This window comes from Lupinus angustifolius, chromosome LG01, assembly GCF_001865875.1.
Source record: "Lupinus angustifolius cultivar Tanjil chromosome LG01, LupAngTanjil_v1.0, whole genome shotgun sequence".
NCBI classification, from domain to species: domain Eukaryota; kingdom Viridiplantae; phylum Streptophyta; class Magnoliopsida; order Fabales; family Fabaceae; genus Lupinus; species Lupinus angustifolius.
In genome coordinates, this window is record NC_032009.1 from 1,122,795 (window position 1) to 1,145,518 (window position 22,724).

General features: G+C 33.5%; 3 protein-coding genes across 3 annotated transcripts; 1 reads left to right on the plus strand and 2 right to left on the minus strand.

The window, feature by feature from the left end:
* LOC109342090 (basic leucine zipper 43) lies at positions 1,490 to 2,842 on the plus strand. The gene is given in 1 exon segment (XM_019580100.1): positions 1,490 to 2,842. A coding segment is annotated over 1 exon segment (648 nt). The 5' UTR covers positions 1,490 to 1,901; the 3' UTR covers positions 2,550 to 2,842.
* On the minus strand, positions 4,074 to 8,219 carry LOC109344750 (serine/threonine-protein kinase 16). The gene is made up of 6 exons (XM_019583504.1): positions 7,859 to 8,219; positions 7,164 to 7,306; positions 6,802 to 6,945; positions 6,233 to 6,418; positions 5,561 to 5,685; positions 4,074 to 4,606 (listed from the first exon to the last, which is right to left on the minus strand). The coding sequence occupies exons 1-6, from the start codon at positions 8,064 to 8,066 to the stop codon at positions 4,381 to 4,383; spliced, it is 1,032 nt and encodes a 343-aa protein (XP_019439049.1). The 5' UTR covers positions 8,067 to 8,219; the 3' UTR covers positions 4,074 to 4,380.
* On the minus strand, positions 15,110 to 19,846 carry LOC109344758 (agmatine deiminase). Its single transcript, XM_019583510.1, has 9 exons — positions 19,677 to 19,846; positions 19,392 to 19,595; positions 18,830 to 18,914; positions 18,601 to 18,656; positions 18,430 to 18,508; positions 17,912 to 18,046; positions 16,783 to 17,015; positions 16,000 to 16,158; positions 15,110 to 15,416 (listed from the first exon to the last, which is right to left on the minus strand). The coding sequence occupies exons 1-9, from the start codon at positions 19,764 to 19,766 to the stop codon at positions 15,333 to 15,335; spliced, it is 1,125 nt and encodes a 374-aa protein (XP_019439055.1). The 5' UTR covers positions 19,767 to 19,846; the 3' UTR covers positions 15,110 to 15,332.

Below are 22,724 nucleotides of genomic sequence, written 5' to 3' on the forward strand. Positions count from 1 at the left end.
AAATTTTAATGCACAACTATAAGTTTTGCGCTGCTGTGTGGGAATGAACTTTGGGCAGTAAAATGCAAATGCAGTAGGATAAAAATATTGTATTGAATAAGTAGAGGCACTAAACAAGATATAATTATGCATGAATTATTAGAGAAAAACGAAGTAGCGCGTATTGTAGAAAAATAGTAGTATCTCACCTTATATAGTTTGGGCATCTGTGGAGAAGACTCATGGAAGTACTATTAAGGAGGATAGTAGATTAGAGTAGCTCAACAGTGACAAACGAAAAGAGACCAAGGAAAATTATAGGAATTACCATGAATAAAACCTTATATTATTTGTTTATAGACACAATTTCTGATAGGATGTGATGTCGGAGTTACATAGCAAATGTTTGGATATTTAGCCTAAAAAATGAAATGAGGGAATATGATGATTACATTTGTGTGAGAGTTGCTTGAAATCTGATATTTGTTATAGAAAATGTTTATTTTGTTGATTCAAACATCTAAGTTCATAGAGGAGCAACATTAAAGGAAGTAGTGGATGTGCATAGCGTTTATTTGCTTATAAAGTTAAATGCTGAAGATTCAGTCAAGTTTTGCCTTTGTGTTTTTCTTTTTGTTTGCAAAACTGTTTCTTTTTCATGTGTGTCTAGAGATAGTTTTACTCTTGGTGTTATCTGATTAAATTGAGTAACCGAAGAACAAATGAATGCTAGAACTCACTAGTATCACCATTTAACACTTCCTTGTTCTATAAATTTATGTCATGTACAAGAGTGAAAGTTACAAGTTTTTATGATTTGCCTGAGTTAATAATCCATATATGACACTACAAAGTTGGTCATGATTTGAAACTTTACTTGGGGGTGGTGTTAAATGCTACTGCCTTTTTTACTATGGATGAGAATCTCTATCATATGCATTATTAGACTTTTAAATAGCATCTCTACTACATATGGAATGACTAGGTAAGAAAACACCTTTTAGTAAAGCAAGGGTAAATAGGTTTTACATGCATATAAACCTTGGCAATATATAAATATATAATGCGTGCAAGTTAAATGTCTCATTTTCATAACCCACCATGTAAAACAGAGGTTACCTTAGAGATGCCAAAAAATGCAAATTATTTCATATCTTTTCCTCATAACATCTGCTATATTATTTACTTTATAACGTGGAATTGGTGTAGATAGCTTCTTCATTTTTGAAGTGTATCCATAAATAGCAGTAATCCTAATACATTCCTTAAATGAAGTGAATTATTTTTCTTCAGTTTCTTCTTTGGGTTGAAGTCTAAATTTAGCTTGAGATGCATATGTTTAAAGCTCATTGGTCTTTATTCTTGGGTAGAAACATATAATTATGAGTCTATGGCCAGAAATAGACAGAAGAAATGCAGATATAGATAATTAGATATTGACAGCCAGCATTTTACTGAATTGGATATGAGGCTATGCACTTATCTCACCTGGTTTATTCCCTTAATCTCGTCTAGGTTAAGAGTTACTTAATTTTGTGCTTTCTACTGCCTATTATGCTTACTTTTGTCAAAAACACAATGTAGTGTCTTCCTGGCTATTAAAACGTCCTAAACTTTTCATTTTTCGGGTGTCAATATGGTAATTATTCCGTGACCGTTCTGCAGTACAGAGGTTATCTATCCTTTAGTTGCTATTAATCTTTGATTAAACTCATATTCTTAAGCTTTCCTATTATACAGAACCAAGATGATTTACAGCACTGAACATATCCAAAAATGCATAAGCAAACTTAAATGCCAAGAAATTAGTCCCTTATCTACTTGTGCTCCATTTTCATTAAGTATCTCATCAATATAACTTCTCAGCCTATTAATTCCTGCTGTCTTTCCCTCTCTGTCACACTCACATGAAAATTTGAGACATGGAAAGCAATGAATCTGAGGAGTTCCATCGTTATACTAACTTAATACATCTTCACTATCCTTCTCCGACCGAGAAACCTATCCCGGCCTCAAATTTTATGAACATGGGAACTAGGATAGGCCATGAGGAAGGTCATGCTTTGACCCCTTTAGACCCATCTCATAGTTTACATCATATATTATTTCACTACTCTCAACTTCACCTTCCTAGCAACAGCAACAGTCCAATTCAAATCCCACTCTATAAAACCTCTCCAAACACATCATCAAACAGGAATAACAATTGTAATTCTGATTAAGCAAAGGGTCTCCTAGATGACCGAAAGAAGAAGAGGATGTTCTCCAACAGAGAATCGGCTCGCAGGTCACGAATGCGAAAGAAGCAACAAATTGAAGTCCTGCACTATCAGGTCAATCAGCTGCAGACATTAAACTATCAACTGTCCCAAAAGATCATTTACATGTTGGAATGTAACCAACATATCCAACAACAGAATGCTCAACTTAGAGAGAAAGTTTCATCTCTTCAACTAACCCCCTCTGAGTTGTTTGTTATTCCTGTTGGACATGATGATCAGTCTCAACACATCCTCAACAGCTTCCTACCCGAACCTTCAACTCGACCAATTGTTAGTTCCGGAGTATAGTAATTTTGAGTAGCCAGGCTGTGATGTCGAGGTACATAAGGTGTTTTATGATATGTGCTCTAAGAACAATTATTTGGTCATTTATATATTTTTCTTTAATGATTCATTCTCAGTGCAGTATAAGCATTTGGGTGTAGAATCTGATGCATATACTTTTTAGCATGAACATGTGGTTGGTTTCAGTGATGATGCAATCCTAGGAATCAAACTGAGAGGAAAATATGGAACTTGCATACTGTTTAGTCTACAATGATATGCCTTGTAATGTGATATTGGGACTGTCATAATATATAGAGTGCTATTGAATGAACAATCAGTTCTTTAGTTTATTTTGTTTCCATGGTAAGCAAAAGCTTAGAAACCATTGTTTGAATTTTGAAGTTATCTTTGTTAATCTTAGCAATTTACCTGCAATACAAAGTCCACTATTATTAGTGAAAACATGAGGAGACATTGTGACGATTGCAAAATTTTTTTTTTTCCTGAAGGAAAATGTTATTAAAACGCAATGCATATGCTTTTTCAGTTTTTCCAATTCAAGCTATTAGGATGTGACTGAAAACTATCACAAAGCAGGATAAGATGTCAGTTTTAGAAAGTATTAGATTTAATGATAAAACATTAAAACTAAACATGGTTTTCTTATTCCATTGGTTGGATGAATGGTAGGCAAGAGTTGGAGTTCAATTTGGAACTGCTACTTCTCATTATGCAGAGACTATAAATGAAGATTTGGATAATCTCCTCTAATTACATGAGATGCCACCTGGATTCCTCTAAAATTATTCTATTTATAGTTAAAGGAAATTGGGAAATATAGCAACAAAAAATGTGATCATTAGAGTTGGTAAAATGGGTCGGCTCGTATCGTCCATTTATTGGACGGGCATAGACACAAAAAGCAGTCTTAAGTAGACTCTGGTCCATTTGGCTCCAGTTTGATTGAGCATGAACCTTTTAGACTTTTGTATCCAAACCTTGCCAAGACAAATTATTTGAAAAAGGTCAGTGATATGTATTTCACATATGCCAATGTGACATAATCATAATGGAGGTGTACATAATTGCTTGAGTAGTAGTTAATGGGCGTGTCCTCCACAATATAGTTCATATCAAATATGTCACTTGCAAAGATGTAAATTTATAAATTCCATTTTCAAGCTAAAACTTTCTTTGGTTTATAAAAAATCAAAAATATTGAAATTAAACAATGCATAAACTCCCTTTAAAAAACAACGCCTGAAGTTCAATGATCATATAACAACATATGGGCATAAGGAACATGTATATCTAGAGTCAACATTAGAAATACTTTCTGTTTCAAATTGTAATGATTATATATTGGTTAAAGTTACCATCCACTTTTATCAAACAAGAGTTAGAGAGAAATGATAAAGAAAATAGCCATATATATCATGAAATCAAAGAATGATAAAGTTATTCCAATCAACATACCCAACCCAAGCCAGGGTAATGCTGGTCAAACAATAGTGGTGAGCCGAATATGAAACAAAGACAAGCAAGTCATCAAATAAAGAAATGATATACCATTTATATGCTTATAAATTCTGAGGAAGACACAGGGAGATTGGTCCATTTCATAAGCTACAAGAGACAAAATCATGTAGAAACGACAAACGAGATACTTTAATAAAATCAACTCCCGATTACCTAGACTACCAGCAATATCGAAAAATGATACATATAAGGCTAACTGTGTGAGGCAAGCAGCTGCTATTGTTTAACAATTGAGTGATATATAATATAACTAGATAGACACACTAAAGTTGTTCTAAACGACTGCAATATGTAACCTTGCCTCCACTGTAACTCATTGAGAGAACTTTGCAATCAACTTATCAACATGGATAACGATATCGTCAATATGGGGCCGCACAGCAGCCTGTGGTTGGAGCATCCATGACACAAATTGACGAAGAGCATCTGGATATGAGGGCTTAGGTCCAGTTGGCCATTTGATCTGAGCATTAATGATAGCCAATTGCAGGCTTCCACCAGATTCTCCAAGTGCATATTCAAATGGTGATACCCCATACCTGCAAAATTCGGCCAGGTGATAATAAACAAGTGTAGCAAAGCTGCTAAGATATATACCTAACACAAAAATTATTAAAATAGTATAACTATGATGGTACTGAAGGAAGTAGCTTGTTGACCAGCTATGCTAGAATGAATAGTGGAAATGAACACAGCTAATTGTCTCATGAAAAGAACATGCCTCTGTCATTTGATTTCTTTTAAGTGCAAAATCATTGGTAATGCCAAGGGGACGACCCTAGAAAACAAAGCAAAACAAATGTGCATAGCCACTGGCTTTCATTTCATATGGGGTTGAAAACAAATGTTGCTATAAGCCTTGCCCCAAATCAATAACCTATGCAGAGTAACCCAGTGGCTTGCACATCAGCGTGACTTTCCTTTTCTATTCTGTTTTGTAAAATTTCTTTTACACATACATGCCACAAATTTGAACCACTGACTCTGCATCCACTGTGGATATTAAATAGAACCTACTATTAAGCTTTTTCTCTTGTAGAACAGGTTACACTCAAGAAACGAAGAAATATTAATGCTCCAAATCTCTGTATGTTTTTTCTTCAATTAAAGATAAACCAGACACAATCTAATTGTTTAGTTGATTGAAACTTAACTAGATCCACAAACCATATATAATAATATATAATGGTAAGTTGGGGGTGGTCATAGAGTAACTTAGATAATAAAACCACTTAAAATATACAACCTTCTGCAAGCTCATTAAAAATTATAAACCATCTGTTAATTTGTAGGATGTACATGCACATCAAGGATTCAGAATAAAAATGCAATAATGCATGAACAGATGAAAGTAATGTTTTTGAGAAAACAAATAAAATTAAAAGAAAAACTTCTTCAAAAAACACTGAATAATGTTCTAAGAAGGTACAGTTATTAAAATTTCAAAACATAAAAATTAACATAATCACACAGAAAGAATGATTAATCCTCACATTATTGCATATAATGTGCATCCTAGCGACCAAACGTCTGTCCTCTCATCTATATCAGCATGGCTTGGGCAATCCCACAGCTCAGGAGCTCGGAAAGGAGCAGAGCAATGTTCAGATGCCCATTCCTACGCATTAAGACAAAAAAGTAGCAATGAGCAGGTTAGAAAATCCGAGCAAACCAAATGACTAAAATGAAACTTAGTTCTTCATATAACCTATTGAAAACACTCGAAGAGAAAGGCTATTTAAAAATTTAGTAGTGCCAAAATGAAAACCTAAGGTAAGCAATTAAATATTTTTAAACAAAAGTAGAGCTGAATGACATGCAGTAACAAATTAAAAAATTCCATACTAGCATGTGATGCGTATGAGGCTTCCACCTAGTGGGGTCTAGGGAGGGTGCCCAGTGCACGAGGCTCCCACCTAGTAGGGTCTAGGGAGGGTAGATGTACACAGCCTTACCCTTCCAAGTGAAGAGGTTGTTTCCAGCATGCACCCAACATATAACTAATCATATTAGGCAATACAATTTCACAAACTGAAACTGGAGCAAAAGCCTAATAAAATGTTGTAACTGTGATATACTTATGAGAAATGGAAGGATCTAAGATATTAACACGGTAAATAACTTTTGTTGATAAAACATTTTTTTTCTGTTGAGAAAAGTAGCACCTGCAACTGGAGTGCCTCCTGTCTGGATCTAACTTGCTTCCTGGCAGGACGAGCACTGCCAAAATCCATCAGTATGGCAAGAGGTGGTTGTCCTTTTCTATGTGTTATGAGAACGTTGCCAGGTTTGACATCATTATGAGCATATGGAAGATCTAAAGTGTGCATATGCTTGAGTCCAGCACAAAGCTGTTGAGATAATTTTGCAAGGTTAGAAGGGTTTCAGAATAAAACAATTTCTGCCAGTTTAGGGTAGTAGTAAATCCTAAAATATCCAAAGGTACATTGAAATTAATAGGCGGAAAAAATGTTATCAGATAGATTCTGAACATAAAACAAGCAGACTAGACATATTCATATTTCTTCTTCTTCAATGTGATTAAGACACAAATAACATGTCACAAAAATTGTCAGGTCAATATAAAAACAACTTCATGACAACCAAGAAAGGGTATAATAGATGTCAAGTGCTGAAAAAATTCAGTAGCAACAATGATGCTTAAGCCATTGGTACCCCACCCAAAATAGGTTATAAAAAGCAAAATGCATAATAGATGGATGGTTCTTTTTACCTGGCGAAAAATTTGAAGAACATCTGAGGTAGAATAGAATTCCTTCTTAGCTGTCATTGTTTTGGCATTGTCAAGCAATGTTCCATCCAAATGAACTGGAAATAACAAGTATGCCTCGTTGGTCCAAGATTTTTCTTGGGTAGGCTGCCAACAAAAAGGACATGTTCTACATAAATATATGAGCACAAGAACTGCTGCGGGAAGGAATGAAATAAACCCAAAAGCATTTAAGGAGGAAAACAAGAAAAGCTAAAGATTAAAATGAACCAGCATTACTCTTATTTCAATGAAATTATGTCTTCCACAAACAAAATGCTGAACATAGATATGATAAAGAAAGGAGTATGTGTTAGCTAAAATACCTTAACAGAGATAATTGCATGGTCAAGAAGAGGGAGCAGATTCGGGTGATTGAACAAAGACGAAACACGGATCTCCTCCCTTACCAACTCCAGCTGTTCACTGTTCTGAATGAGGACCTTTTTCATAGCATAAGTTCCGTCATCTGCAGAAAATACATAGTAATGTTGACAGATTAATTTTGATGCAACAAATCTCATGGAAAGTGATTAGTTACTACTTACTACAATGACATGGCACACATCTTCATCACTGAAAATCAAAATTAAACTCAGATTTGGTAATAAGATATAAAATCCTATTGTCAATCATTGAAATGAACTAGGAAATTCAAATGCCTCATCGATCACAACCATGAAAGGTAGCAGCACACAACATAAAACTGAATTGTATAAAACAAAATAAATCTCTAAGAAGACGCCATGCACTACATTACCTTCAAGTGCTAGCGATTTACAGATTAAAAAACAACAAGCTCGAATCAGAAATTAACTTCACCAGATCCAACAATGCGAAAAGAATTGAAATATCAAATATCTACGAAGCAGACATTATAACTTCTAATTCCATCAAGTAAACAAATCTCATCGGAAGATCAATTAAAATTCGCATAGATCACATAGATCTAACAAAACTGATTTAATAAAAACGATAAAATGAAAAATAGAAGAAAACGAAATGGAGATAAGAAAGCGACCTGAGATATGAGAAGAGTGTTTAAGCTTTGAAGCGAGGCCAGAGGAAGGTGAATCGGAGAGAATCTCCTTGACGAGGAAGACATAAGCGAAGGCACCTTCACCGAGTTGCTTAACGACGCGGAAACGGTTATCGTTGATCCAAACGTCATCACCGCCGCCGTGAACGGTGTCGTATAAAGCATTTAAACCAGAAAATGAGCACCCCATTTTCTAGTTATAATACTTAGTATGATGAATTGAGAATTCTGAACCGTTTCCCTCCTTTTAATATATTGTTAACTCAACACATTCCTTATTTTCCTTTTCCTTTCTTGGATCTCTCAACCGAACATTTTGGCACTCCACTCCTCCTCCCCTGCATTTTTATGCCATGCCTACGCTACCTTCATTGACTTTTTACTTTTCTTTTTTTAATAATCATTTAATGTTTTTTTTTTAAAACTTACTAGTTGCCCTACCCAAATTCTATGAATATCTAATAGTTTAGATCTAATTATTAATTCAAACTACCATCGAATTTCTCTAAAATTGATGACTAGAATGAAGAGTAATTTGAAGTTAGATCTCTCCTCTTGGCCCATATGGAATTTTGTTCTAGTACAAAAGGAATGTCATATCAACAAGATATTCCTATGAGCGATAATTGTTGGGATAGATTCCTAGAATTTACCAGGGGATTAGTTTACTACTGATAGGTGATGGAAACTTTTGGTAGTACAAAAAAGTATTTCTATCCTATGGGTAAAGAATTAATTATTTCTGTGTGCGTGAATGTTAATCTCAATAAATATCTCTCATATGAATTGAAATCTCTGCCTTTTGGTATTTATATGAATCTAGCAGAATCTTATATCATTGTATCAACCCATAAATGCCACATAGTATTTTTTTCCGTACTAACAAGGGGATTTCCTTATCTTTTGGTTAATGAACTAATCTTTTTTGGAGTATATGATTGTCTCTCTCCCATTAAGTGTTGTTATTAAGAATGTAACATTTCAACTTTTGATCACAGTGAGATTAAGCTAATCTTATACTATTTGACCTAATGTAAAATGACTTTTTATCCAAAATCATAAATACAGCACCAAATAAATGAACAATAAAGGATATTAGTGTTTGATCACAGTCATTTGATAATAATGATTATAGTAAAACTATTTATGCAAAATTTAATAAATTGGAAATTTCCTCTTAGAAATGTTTTATTCTTGATATCTCTTAATTACGAAGTTATATTTTTTCCTTTAAGACCGTATTTTTATTAACAATTTTTTTAGCCTTTAAGACAGCCTTTTACTAAATTAATGTTTGATATGGTTTATTGGTACATTCTGTATGTTATAAAAAAAATGTTTGGAATAAAAGTAGATTATATTATTTTTATTGAATGGATACATTCCAAAATATTTCATTATGTTAGTTTTAGTTTTATATTTTATTTTGAACACATTATTTTCAATAGAAAAGAGGAATGCAAGGAACCACGTAATCAGCTTTAAAAAATGTAACCAGGTGACCACAAAATCTGACGATTTGGGTTTATGTAAATTTAATAGTAAGAGTAAAAAATATATGTATGTATGAGTTTTTTACAATGTTATTGCATCATTTATAATTGATTTTTAATTATTATTGACTTTTTAGAAAATGTAATCTAAATAAATGGTGAATGATGAAGTGCATGTGTGTAAATCTTTACACTGTTAGTGTATACATTTTACACTTTAATAGTAATTACATCTTAACTTCCGATTAAAATAGTCCTAATAATAATAATAAACTCTATATTTATTTATAGGTCGAAGTTTAACTTACCACACTATTTGCAAGATTTTTTCCTTACATAAATGTCAAACATTTTTAGTAGCACAAAAATGAATGTAATAATTATATAATAGAAGAGAAACTTTATATTGAATGCGAATCTTTTCATAGATGAAAAAATAGGCATGAATGATGAAAGTCTAATCCTATTGTTAAGGTTAGAGCACAATGCGGAAGCACAGGATTGAATCAATTGAGAACAAAAGAGAAGTAAGTAAAGGATAAAGAAAATAACACACAAGATTTAACGTGGAAAAACCCCTCAGTGTGAGAGGAAAAAAACCACGGGCGATCAAGAGCAAAATTCCACTATGTAAAAAAGAAGAGTACAAGAAATCCTCTTATAATGATGAGGACAAATGACAATATTTTTTCTCACAAATACTCTCTCAAATGGAACAAGAATTCTCACCAAGAATGCACTCACAATATATGTGTAAATGAAAGAGATGTTGTGTGTTGTGAAGATGATTTTGAAGCTCTCTATATGTGTCCTTTTATAGGCAAGCAAAGTCTTGGTATCTTGGATTCCAAGCATTGGATGCTTGGAAACAAAGCCATAAAAGTGACATAAAATGCCCTTAAAGAGAGCCATAAAATTGTCATAAAATTCTTTTAAGGCATAGTAATGAGAGGCATCTAACAATCTCCACCTTGGCTCGAATTTGATAAGTTGCTCATCGCCAAATAATGCCCCGAAGGGCACTCAAGTGCTGTAGAGACCAACCAAGTCCAAGCAAAGTTGGAACTTGGTATTCGGAAGTGGCTTGGTAAGTATATCTGCTGGATTCTCTGATGTGTGAATCTTTTCCACCATAATTTCACCAATAGCAACAATATCTCGGATAAAGTGACGTTTTATATCAATGTGTTTGGTCTTGTCATGATAACGATTATTCCTGGTCAAATGAATAGCACTTTGACTATCACAAAACACTGTAAGAACACCCTGTATTAGACCAAGTTCATTTACCAAACCTCGGAGCCAAATAGCCTCCTTCACACCCTCCGTTGCTGAAATATATTCTGCTTCAGTCGTAGACAATGCAGCAATGGACTGAAGAGTAGCTTTCCAGCTAATAGCACTATTACAGAGAGTAAAGATGTAACCAGAAAGAGACCTCCTTCTGTCAATATCACCACCATAATCCGAATCAACATAACCTACAACGTCATCAGTTGTAGCCTTGTTTCTGTCAAATACCAAGCCAATACCAGAAGTACCTTTTAGATACCGAAAAATCCATTTTACAGCACTCCAATGATCCTTTCCAGGATTATGCATATATCGACTTACCATGCTAACAGCATATGCTAAATCAGGTCTAGTGCACACCATAGCATACATAAGACTACCAACTGCACTAGCATAAGGAATATGTGACATACGCTCCATCTCTTCCTCTGTATGTGGGCAAAGATCTAAAGATAACTTGAAATGTGCAGCAAGTGGAGTAGAAACAGGTTTACAATTATTCATATTAAACCTTTCAAGCACTCTTTCAATATATTTCTCTTGGGATAAAAACAATTTACCAGCTTGACGATCCCTGTGAATCTCCATACCAAGAATTTTCTTGGCTGCACCTAATTCTTTCATCTCAAACTCATTATTGAGTTGAATTTTCAATTTCCGGATCAAAGACTTGTCACGTGAAGCAATTAGCATATCATCAACATACAGTAACAAGTATATGAATGATTCATTTGGAAATTTCTGGAAATAAATACAGTCATCAAATTGACTCCTGCAATAACCTTGCCCAATCATAAAAGAATCAAACCTCATGTACCATTGTCTGGGAGCTTGCTTAAGGCCATATAATGATTTCTTCAATCGACAGACAAGATGCTCCTTATCAGGAACAATAAATCCTTCAGGTTGTTCCATGTAAATTTCTTCTTCCAGCTCTCCATGTAGAAAAGCTGTCTTTACATCAAGTTGCTCCAACTCCAAATCAAATAAAGCAACAAAAGCAAGCAAAACACGTATAGAAGTATGACGAACAACAGGTGAGAATATCTCATTAAAGTCAATACCTTCCTTTTGATTAAAACCTTTAACAACTAGTCGTGCTTTGCATCTTGGATCTTCAACCCCGGGAATACCGTCTTTCTTCTTATAGATCCATTTACATCGTAATGGTCGTTTGCCTTCGGGAAGCTCTGTCAAAGCCCAAGTACCATTCTTATGAAGACTTTCAATCTCTTCATTCATAGCCACTAGCCACTGTGACGAATCAACACAAGAAACAGCTTCTGTATAGCTGGCAGGTTCAACATCATCATTTACCTCTTGTGCAACTGACAATGCATAAGCAATTAAATTATCACCATCAGTGTATCTAGCTGGCCTTTTAATTAGTCTTCTGGTTCTGTCTCGAGCAATACAATAATCATCTTCTTGCTGATGAATAGGAGAAGTTGTACTGTCATCACAATCAACATAATGATCATCAATGCTAGATTGATTTGTAGAGGAAGATGGAACATCAACATTAGGAACTGTAGGTTTCACTATCAACTCCACCTTCTCGCTAGTACCCTGTAGATTACCTGTACTAGTAGAAGAAGACACAATAGATTGTTTTCCAGAAGATAAAAATGCATCCTCATTAAAAGTCACATCTCTGCTAAGAATTAATTTCCGTGACTTTGCATCAGAATACCATAAGCGATATCCTTTAGACTCAGATGCATAACCAAGAAATATGCACTCAACAGCTCTTGGAGCTAATTTACCATCATTAACATGTGCATAAGCAGGACATCCAAAGATTCTTAAGTTAGAATAATCAACAGGATTACCTGACCAAATTTCTTCTGGGATTTTGAAATCAAGTGCTGAATGTGGAGAACGATTAACCAGGTAACAAGCAGTAGATGCTGCTTCAGCCCAAAATTCACGCCGATGCCATAACCCAGCATTTGAGAGCATACAACGAACTCTCTCAAGTAGAGTCCTGTTCATCCGTTCTGCAACACCATTTTGTTGAGGATTTCTTGGAATAGTTTTGTGTCTAGCAATACCATTTTTTGTGCAGAACTCATTAAAATCACCATTGCAGAACTCTAATCCATTGTCTGTTCTAAGCTTCTTCACTTTCTTCCCTGTCTGGGTTTCAACAAGAGTTTTCCACTTCTTGAAAGTGGAGAAAGTCTCATTTTTATGCTGCAGAAAATAAACCCAAACTTTGCGAGAAAAATCATCAATGATGGTCATCATATAGCGACATCCTCCATGAGAAGGAAATTTAGAAGGCCCCCAAAGGTCAGAATGAATATAATCAAGAATACCTTTGGTACGGTGAGTTGCAGTGGAGAAACTAACCTTTTTCTGTTTCCCAAAAACACAATGTTTACAAAAATCCAATTTACCAATGCCATGTTTACCAAGATGACCTTGTTTGCTTAGAAGGTGCATACCTTTTTCACTCATATGGCCCAGGCGCATGTGCCATAATTTGGTAATGTCATTATCATGCATTGAAGAAGATACAGCTGTTGAACCTGTCACAACAGAACCTTGCAAGACATATAAACTACCAATCCGGTTAGCTTTCAATAATACCATAGCACCTTTCAATACCTTTAGAACTCCACCTTCAGCTGAATACCTACACCCGAGAGACTCTAGGGTGCCAAGAGAAATTAAGTTCCGCTTCAAATCTGGAATATAGCGGACATTAGCCAAGGTTCTGACAACACCGTCATGAGCCTTGATCTGAATAGTACCTATTCCTGCAACTTTGCATTGGGTATCATTGCCCATCAAAACAACACCACTGTCAACATGTTCAAAAGTGGTGAATAAGTCCTTATAAGGACACATATGAAAAGTACATCCAGAATCAAGAATCCATTCTGTTTTACTCCTATTATTATAAGAGACAACAGATAAAAGAATATCACCGTCAGAATTGGCTTCAATATTAGCAGCTTCAGAGGATTGTTGAAATTTTCCCTTATCTTGTTTTTCTTGTTTTTTCTTTAAGATAAAACAATCAGGAATGTCATGCCCCGGTTTCTTGCAATAGCGACAAGTTTTGTTGGATTTGCGACCTCTGGATTTGGATCTGAACTTTTTATAATTGGTACTCCCTTTTTCTTGAGTTCTACCTCGAACACTTAAGCCCTCACCCTTGTCCACAGAATTAACTTCAAGATCAAATTTTTCTTTGGACAATAAATTAGATTTAACATCTTCAAAGGATAAGGTATCATTATTTCCATACAACATGATTTCTTTGAAGTGCTTATAGGTAGAAGGTAAAGAGACAACCAACAAAACAGCTTTGTCTTCATCTTCAATATTAATATCAATATTTTGCATATCCATAATAATAGAATTAAACTCATCAAGATGAGTTTGAATAGGAGTACCTTCAACCATACGAATGGTGTATAACCGTTCTTTGAGACGAAGCTTGTTTGCGAGGCTCTTGGTCATGTATAAAGTTTCTAACTTCAGCCACAAAGCCGCAGCGGTTTCTTCATTGGCAACCTCACGAAGAACCTCCTTCGACAAACAAAGTTGAATTGTTGAAAGCGCCTTTTCATCCAACTCGTCCCATTGATCATCGGTCATGGAAACTGGTTTCTTTGACTTCCCATCTAAAGCTTTCTTTAATCCGCTCTGGATAAGAACGGCCCTCATTTGGACTCGCCAAATAGAAAAGCTAATTTTGCCATCAAACTTCTCAATGTCAAATTTTGCAGACATTTTGAAATTCTCAATTTAGTAAGAGCTCTGATTCCACTTGTTAAGGTTAGAGCACAATGCGGAAGCACAGGATTGAATCAATTGAGAACAAAAGAGAAGCAAGTAAAGGATAAAGAAAATAACACACAAGATTTAATGTGGAAAAAATCCTCAGTGTGAGAGGAAAAAAACCACGGGCGATCAAGAGCAAAATTCCACTATGTAAAAAAGAAGAGTACAAGAAATCCTCTTATAATGATGAGGACAAATGACAATATTTTTTCTCACAAATACTCTCTCAAATGGAACAAGAATTCTCACCAAGAATGCACTCACAATATATGTGTAAATGAAAGAGATGTTGTGTGTTGTGAAGATGATTTTGAAGCTCTCTATATGTGTCCTTTTATAGGCAAGCAAAGTCTTGGTATCTTGGATTCCAAGCATTGGATGCTTGGAAACAAAGCCATAAAAGTGACATAAAATGCCCTTAAAGAGAGCCATAAAATTGTCATAAAATTCTTTTAAGGCATAGTAATGAGAGGCATCTAACACCTATTGATACAATAGTTTACAATTATTAAGTTACATTTAAAATTTAACCATTTGTCAAAGTTGAGATTTTATATAAAGTTTTGTAGAAAAGATGCATTCAACTTCTGTTTAGAAGCAAAACAAAACCTGTTTTAGTTTATTCTACTTTAAAAAATTTGATTCAATCATTCAACAGAATAAACCATGATTTTGCATTTTGGAATGGCAGTTAAATTTTATTTCCAATACATTTCCATCAACTTGCATCACTTACATTACATGCAACTATTGGATTTGAAAATTAGCATCCTTGTCAACAAAAGCAAACCAAGGAATTTGATTATTTAATTTGAAACATAAAGACTCCAATGCAATAATTTGATCAACGAGTGTTGAGAAAATGGTGCTGATCAAATGTGTGGTTGTTGCTGAGTAATGCAGTGTATATTTCCACCAGCCAAAACAATCTCCCTTGAACCTTCAATTCCCACAACCTATATGAAAAGACAAACATTTTATGTCATTCATCAACCAAAACAACTCAATAAAATGAAATCTGTCCATCCAAATTTCAATATTTCATAGTTCATACACCACTTTCTAAATACTTGAGTACAAGGTACAAACTATTATTAGTATTTTGCTACTTTTTCATGGAAAACTGTACTCAATTTGTGATGCATCAGTTATTCATGCCCATAGGGTTATAGAATTTGGTTTACAAAGAATCAATGCAAAAACCTATCCATCTCTTGACTGATATAAGCGGTTTTAAGCAATTTCTAGAACAGTTATGGTTATAGATATTCAGGACAAATCACCACATGTTCCCATTTCAGCAAATTTTGATTGTTGTCTGTTTCATCCATGGGTACCCACCCATGTTTTCTTTAACCGGATACTTGTAGACGTTTAGGATAAAATAAAAATATCCCCGAAATTCATATAAGGTCGCATTCAGAAATTTTCATTGATCTACACTAACTGCAGTAACTATCGTGACCACATGTCTTTGAAAGATTACCAGTTTGCTGAATTCAACTGAAAAAGAGTATTTTAACAATCAGTTTTACTTACTTTATGATCAGGAAATGCCTTAGATAGGACTCGGACAGCTTCGTCGTCCCATTTTTTATCTCCAAATTGTGGTGCAATAATAGCTCCATTTGCAATGTAGAAGTTTACATAAGAAGCAGCAAGCCTAGTGCCTGGGAGTCTTGGCTTAGCCTCATCATCCTGACAAATATAGAATTACACCAGAACAAACATTCTGTTAGTTTGTCACTCTGTTTAGTAGCATGAAGAACTCGTCACTCAGAACTCGGAGTGTAACCAATAATACCAGTACCACTTCAATGTTGATCATATCATGCATCAATATTGCTTTGAGCTCAGTATACATTTTTTATACAATGAGGTGTAGCATAGCCATCACTTGAAATATCAACTTTTAATGTCTGCAACTGATCACAGACCACTGTTCCTAAAAATGATTCGGGCAATATTAAGTGGACACCCACAAAAACATAGGTGTACCTGTATGGTTTTGACAGCATTTTTGCAACCGACATTTAAAATACAAGGCCAGTGACATAGCAAACTATACTGCCACAAACAAAAGAATGCACTCAAATATGACATCTTAAAGTTCTAAAATAGATGACCATACAGCAACAGGCATTGCATCATTTAAAGATACAATACAATGACAATTGGAATCACATTTTGAAAACTATTTCTGTAGTTTGTTAAATGAAGTGAAAAATAATGATAACGTGGTCTTCCTTCTTTATTATTTTCAATCACTAAGAGATAGAAATTTAAATGTAAAAGGAAAGAAATACAAACTTGAAACTTTACCTGGAAAACCCCAGCAGCCTCTTCCTTTGTCATATAGAGTGGATCGGGGACATGGAGTTTAATTATTTCAAGTTTTCTATTATTGGCATCAGTTACACTTGAAAGCAAGGAATATGCTTCTGCGGATCTTTCATACTGAGGATCAGTTTCATCATCAGTCCAAGACAGCAGAACCACACCAGGCCTCACAAAACAGCACATGTTATCAATATGACCATTTGTATCATCGTCTCCTGCATAAGAGCAGCATACTTCTTAATTAGGTTTTCGAGGAATATATAAAATTCAAATGTAACTACGAACCTAAAAAAGTATCAAAATATTTCCAGATAATCTCTACATAAGTGTCTAAATTTCCTAGTTTGGATATCTGTGTAAGAGTATGGAGATTGAAAGTCATTTTGGACTAAATGCAGATGTTTTCTTAAAAAATATTACATAGTGGGGGACTCAAGGGTCAAGCAAGTATTATTTTAAAATTTTAGTATTGTCAACACAAGGATCCCGAAGACAAAGTTGTAAGAACATCCCAACAAAATAATAGAAAATTAGCTTAAAAGATTGTGGCCCAATTTCTTGTTATTGTTGCCCGTATGAGACCTCCAAGTTTTTATATTTAGCTTTCATCCAACCAAACATGGACAGAGATGTGTCAATTTTACTTTATTTTGAGTTTCATTCTAAGTGCTGCAAAAATAATCATATAATCAATATAGACTAATTGTGAAAGTTTGGAGCCTTTTATCTGCGTAGTAAAAGCATAATCAAAAGCACAGAAGTTAATTTGCTGAGAGAAAGTGAATTAATAACTAGAGAACATCAAATTTAACTGATTATAGTTGATAAATATCGTTAAATGGTTTTACAACTTGTTTTCCACCAATCCTGTCCTGAGCTGTATCTTATACTGCTCCATTGTTCCATTGCTTATATGCTCAATCAAGTCTTTTCTCATAAACAGAATTGTTCTTATCTGATAACTAATCAGTATTGAAGGTTATACTACACCTCATGATAAATGATCCATATAAAACATTTAACTATCTCAATCCCAAACTAATCATTCTGAGCAAAGTTCTATCAATTAAGAAGATTCTTAGTCTAAAAGATCAGTGTCAAGTTTATGTACCATACAATCCGCGAGGCAACCATATGACCTTCCCGATTCCAAGATATGCCTTAAGTTCATCCTCAATTTGGCTCTTACTCAAATGAGGGTTCCTATTCTTGTTCAAGAGACACTCTTCAGTGGTAAGACAAGTTCCTGAAGGAAGAACAAATTGCTGACGTAAAAATTTATAAGCAATTCATTAAGGACATCTACCACATAACAGTAAATCTAAGCACAACTGATCTAATTTACAGTACATGTTGAAATGGAAGAATTGAAGTAAAGTTAAACCCATGTTCATGAATATAATTAAAAATAAAAAATATCCTGACTACTTATCCTCGTTTATAAATAAATCAGAACTAAAACTTCAATTGTGCAGAGGACTGAGAGAAGTTTAAGTGCCATGTAATTAACTACCATTCAGTAAGCAGTTATTCACTCATTCCATTTATATATTTTTATATCGACAGCTTGATTTAATATGTGGCAAAAGTAGCTTCAGCAAAACAAAACAATCACTGCATAACTCTTACCTTCTCCATCCACATGGATGCTTCCACCTTCAAGCACCATTGAATGTGGAAATCTAGGAATCTTCTCGATTTCCAAAATCTAGCAAATACACCATGACGACAAGCCAGATAAGCAAATTTAACAGAGAAAAGCAAGCAAGAAAGAAAACTATGTAAGTTCTAAGTTCTAACCTTTCTCGCAACAAGGGTATCCTGACTCCAGTCAGAGTAACATCCATCTTCCACACCTAAACATTTTATAAAATTCCATTAACTAAAAAGCCAATAATCAAGTCATAATAAGTGATTAACCAATCAAGTATGTTTCCTTCAATAATTGCTCAAATCGCGCATGATAACAATTGTTGTTTGTTTGAAAGAAAAAAAACGATGTAGATATGAAAATGTGAAAGGTGATTACCTCCCCAACTATTGAAGGTCCAGTCAATTCCTGCAATCTGTTGGTGTTCATCACTAGACTCTGGTGGATTTCTTCTAACAACAAACTATTGAACAAAAACAACAAAAGAATGAAAAAGTGTAAGCAATAAAAAGCAGAGTCTCCCTATTATAACCCATATTTTATTTTCATACACATGAATCAAGGAATCAAAGTTATGACTCATGACTGTTCCTACCCATAGATCCAGAACATATTGGACCATGAGTAGCCCAACCCAACAGTTCAACCAATGAGTCCGACATATATAAGTTTACGAGGGTAAAGATTGGTCAATCAAACTCTAACATGAGTGAGTCCAAACTCTAATAAGGCGTTGGTCTAGTGGCGTAAGGCTCCACTGGATTCTCAATGCCAGATTCGATTACTGAAAGCCACACTTGTTACAGGGGGCAGCCACGAACCCGAAAGGCATTACCAAAAAAACTATATGCAAAAGTTATTACAAACGATAAGATAATAACAAAAATATCTGTATGAATGGTGTATGTCAAGAATAAGAAATGAGTTGATGGAAACTGACAGTGGGACCAGTATCACGAAACCAAGAGTCATTCATGCTAATTTCCACAACCCTTATATGTAAGGGTAGTTGATTCCGTGCATTCTCCCATTGAGAAGAAGTAGCACAAATTGTTACAGGTTCAAAAGCTGAGATAGCAGATGCAACAGTGGTAAATACAGTTTGGGCATGAATAGCGTTATCTCTCCAATTATCACACCGTTCCTGTTAATCAAATAATGAAATGAAATAAAGTATAATAATTGATTATGTTAAAGTGTAACTAACATATAAAGAAAATCTTACAGGCCAACCAATCCAACAGTGAGAATGGGGTTCCCATTCAGCAGGCATGTGAAATCCAAGAGCAGCAGGAACACCTTCTTCCACACCCATCGATCACTCTTCTCTCTCTATCAATTTCACAAATTCACATGTATCTATCTATGTATGTAGAGATATATAGTTACAAACCTAAAGGGACAAGGATACTAAGGGAATTCTTCATTTCTTGTTTGTTTTGTTTTTAAGGATAAAAATATGATGGATACAGCACACGTATAACATACACTTGTATAGGTTGTCTTGTTGCCTAAAATAAAAAGAGTGAATTATCCACACAATTTATTTAGATTATTTTCTAAAAAAAAATTAATAATAATTAAATATTAATAATAAATGATGCAACGACAATGTATAAAATTCATACACACTCAATGCATATATTCTTTTTTTTTTTATAGTTATAATTAACTTTTGAAGAAAAAAAGTAATAAATTCTATGGTCAAGATCAATGGACCGTTAACATCTAAACCGTTGATTTTGAATATATTAATATAGTTATTGAAATGTTTACGCCAAAGTTGGGTCCCACGCAGCACGCAAATGTAGAAGAGGGAGTATAATAATTGACGGGGCTCATTGGAGGAGCGTGATAGTGACAATTGACAAAAGAAGTATCAAAATAAGATGGGTGGGAATCTGCTTTCTACTTTTTTATTTACTCATTTAATAATTAATAATCATTTTAAAATGTATTTATTGAGAATGTAAAGTTTTTTATATTTTTAGTATATTATTTATCATTGATTTGTATTATTTTTGTTTGAGAGTTAATAATAATTAATAAATTAATGATGAATGATTTACTGATAGTATAAACAATAATTATGCTATCAATATATACATATTAAATCTTATATTAAATTCAAGCCAAAAATAATAATGGACACCATAATATTAATAAGTTACCACAATGGGTCCACCCACTCATGGATATTAAGTATAATCTTTTGATTTTTCATTTGACTTAAAGAATATACAATGCTAAATTATTTAAAATAGTATATTCTGATGCATAATTTTTAAATATAATAGTGACATGAATTTTTTTAAAATTTTTTGTCTAATTTTATGGATTTTTTAAATTTTCTAGTAAATATTCATTTTAGTTTCTTATGTTTTTCCACCTTACGGATTCCTTAAAATTGAAAAACTCAAAATAATATTTAAATTTTTTAAACATATGTCAAAATAGTCATTTTTATGGTCAAATTAATTGTAGTAGGTGTTATGAAATATGATAAAAAAGACTAATTTGACTTATATTTAAAAAAATTATGATCAATTTTTGAGAAAAAACTAACAAAATTGAAAACATGAAGGGTTGAAATGAATATTTACTCTTACTTTTCTAATTGCTAATAAGTGACCACAAGCTCGCCCTATCCATAATAAGGGTGAGATGACTTGATATTTCATGTTTTTTCACATACGAACATAACATGATATTTTCACAAAGGGACATAGAAACCTAAATTACCAATGCTAATCATAATAACAATATTTTGATATTTTAAATAGTGCATAAGGTACATTCACAAAAATTGGTTTTAATAAACTGATTAATATCTATGAACTCCAACTATATAAAAATTTAATTTTAATTTAATTTTTTTCACAATATGAGTATAGAAACTTACAATTATATCAATTTCATCTTTTATTGGAATATAATTTGTCTGATTGTCACTCAAATCTTTAATTTATGTTAAAAATGCAAAAGTGTTGTTAGAGAAAAAATTTAGAATACGATTTTTATAGTTTAAGATTAATATAAGATTAGTATTAATATTTTAATTATTCAATAAAAAAACATGCACTAGAAAAATATTATTCATAACAACAAAAACGGTATTTTTTTTGTTATGTGGTACAGTGATCTCTTGTGGGGCACCGGCACCGCATCATATTCCCAGACCCCATTTTCATGCGAGGAATCATTCCGTGTCACCCCACATGGTTGAGTTTAACTTCTCTGTAACAGAGAGGTCATTATAAGAATATGAAACAATGATCTTCTCCATTAATGGAGAGACAAGTGATTGTGGCAATATCTCATTAGTTTATAATAGAGAATAAGACACTCTTAAAAACATGTGATTTTTATCCCTTTAATTAACAAGAATATATATATGTATATATAAATACTAAATTCCTTATTTTGATGGTAGGAGATATAAGTCCAAACTAATAGGAGATGAAGCCCAATTTATTTGAAGTGCAAGTCTAGTTACTTAAGAACAAACCAAATTACATGTAGTGAAGATGAAATTATTCGGATTGGAGGACTAGTTAGTGCTTCGAGACCAAAGCCTATAAAAAGAACTCTAAGTGAGAGCAAAATGCACCAAACATCATAACCCCATTGTGAGAGAGGTGCATTTTCCACCACAGTAAGAGTACAAAGAAATCATAATGAGATGTTAGAGATGTATGCGTGCTATTCAAATACTAAAGAAATTTTGTGTACAATCCTATTAAGATAGAGAGATAAAGTGTGATGTCTCATGTTTTTTACTTCTTAACTTGAGAAGGATTCCCATTATTTTACCTTACTATATTTTACCGAGTCTAAAATCTATGAACCGATGGTACTGTCACATATCATTCACCATTGATTTGTAATATGATGATGTGTTGTTTTATACTGTTAGTGCATAGATTTTAAACTCTTATTTAAAATGTTAATAATAACTAACATATAAATAGTGAAGATTTGCATGCATTTTACAAAACACTTCCACTGTATCTATTTTATTTGTCTATATATTGCTCCAACAAATGTCTATTTTGCATTTACACAAAAGATGTAAAATTGATACTTCAAATGAATTGGTACCAGGTCTGAATCGGATTACGACATGCAAGTTATATTATAATAAAATGACAAAAATAACCCATGTTACTACTTGTTACCATGATTAAATAAAGAATAATTTTATCTCCTTGAATTATGAGAAAATCATGAGACAATTTCATAAACAAATTGAAAATAATTGTGTATATATGGT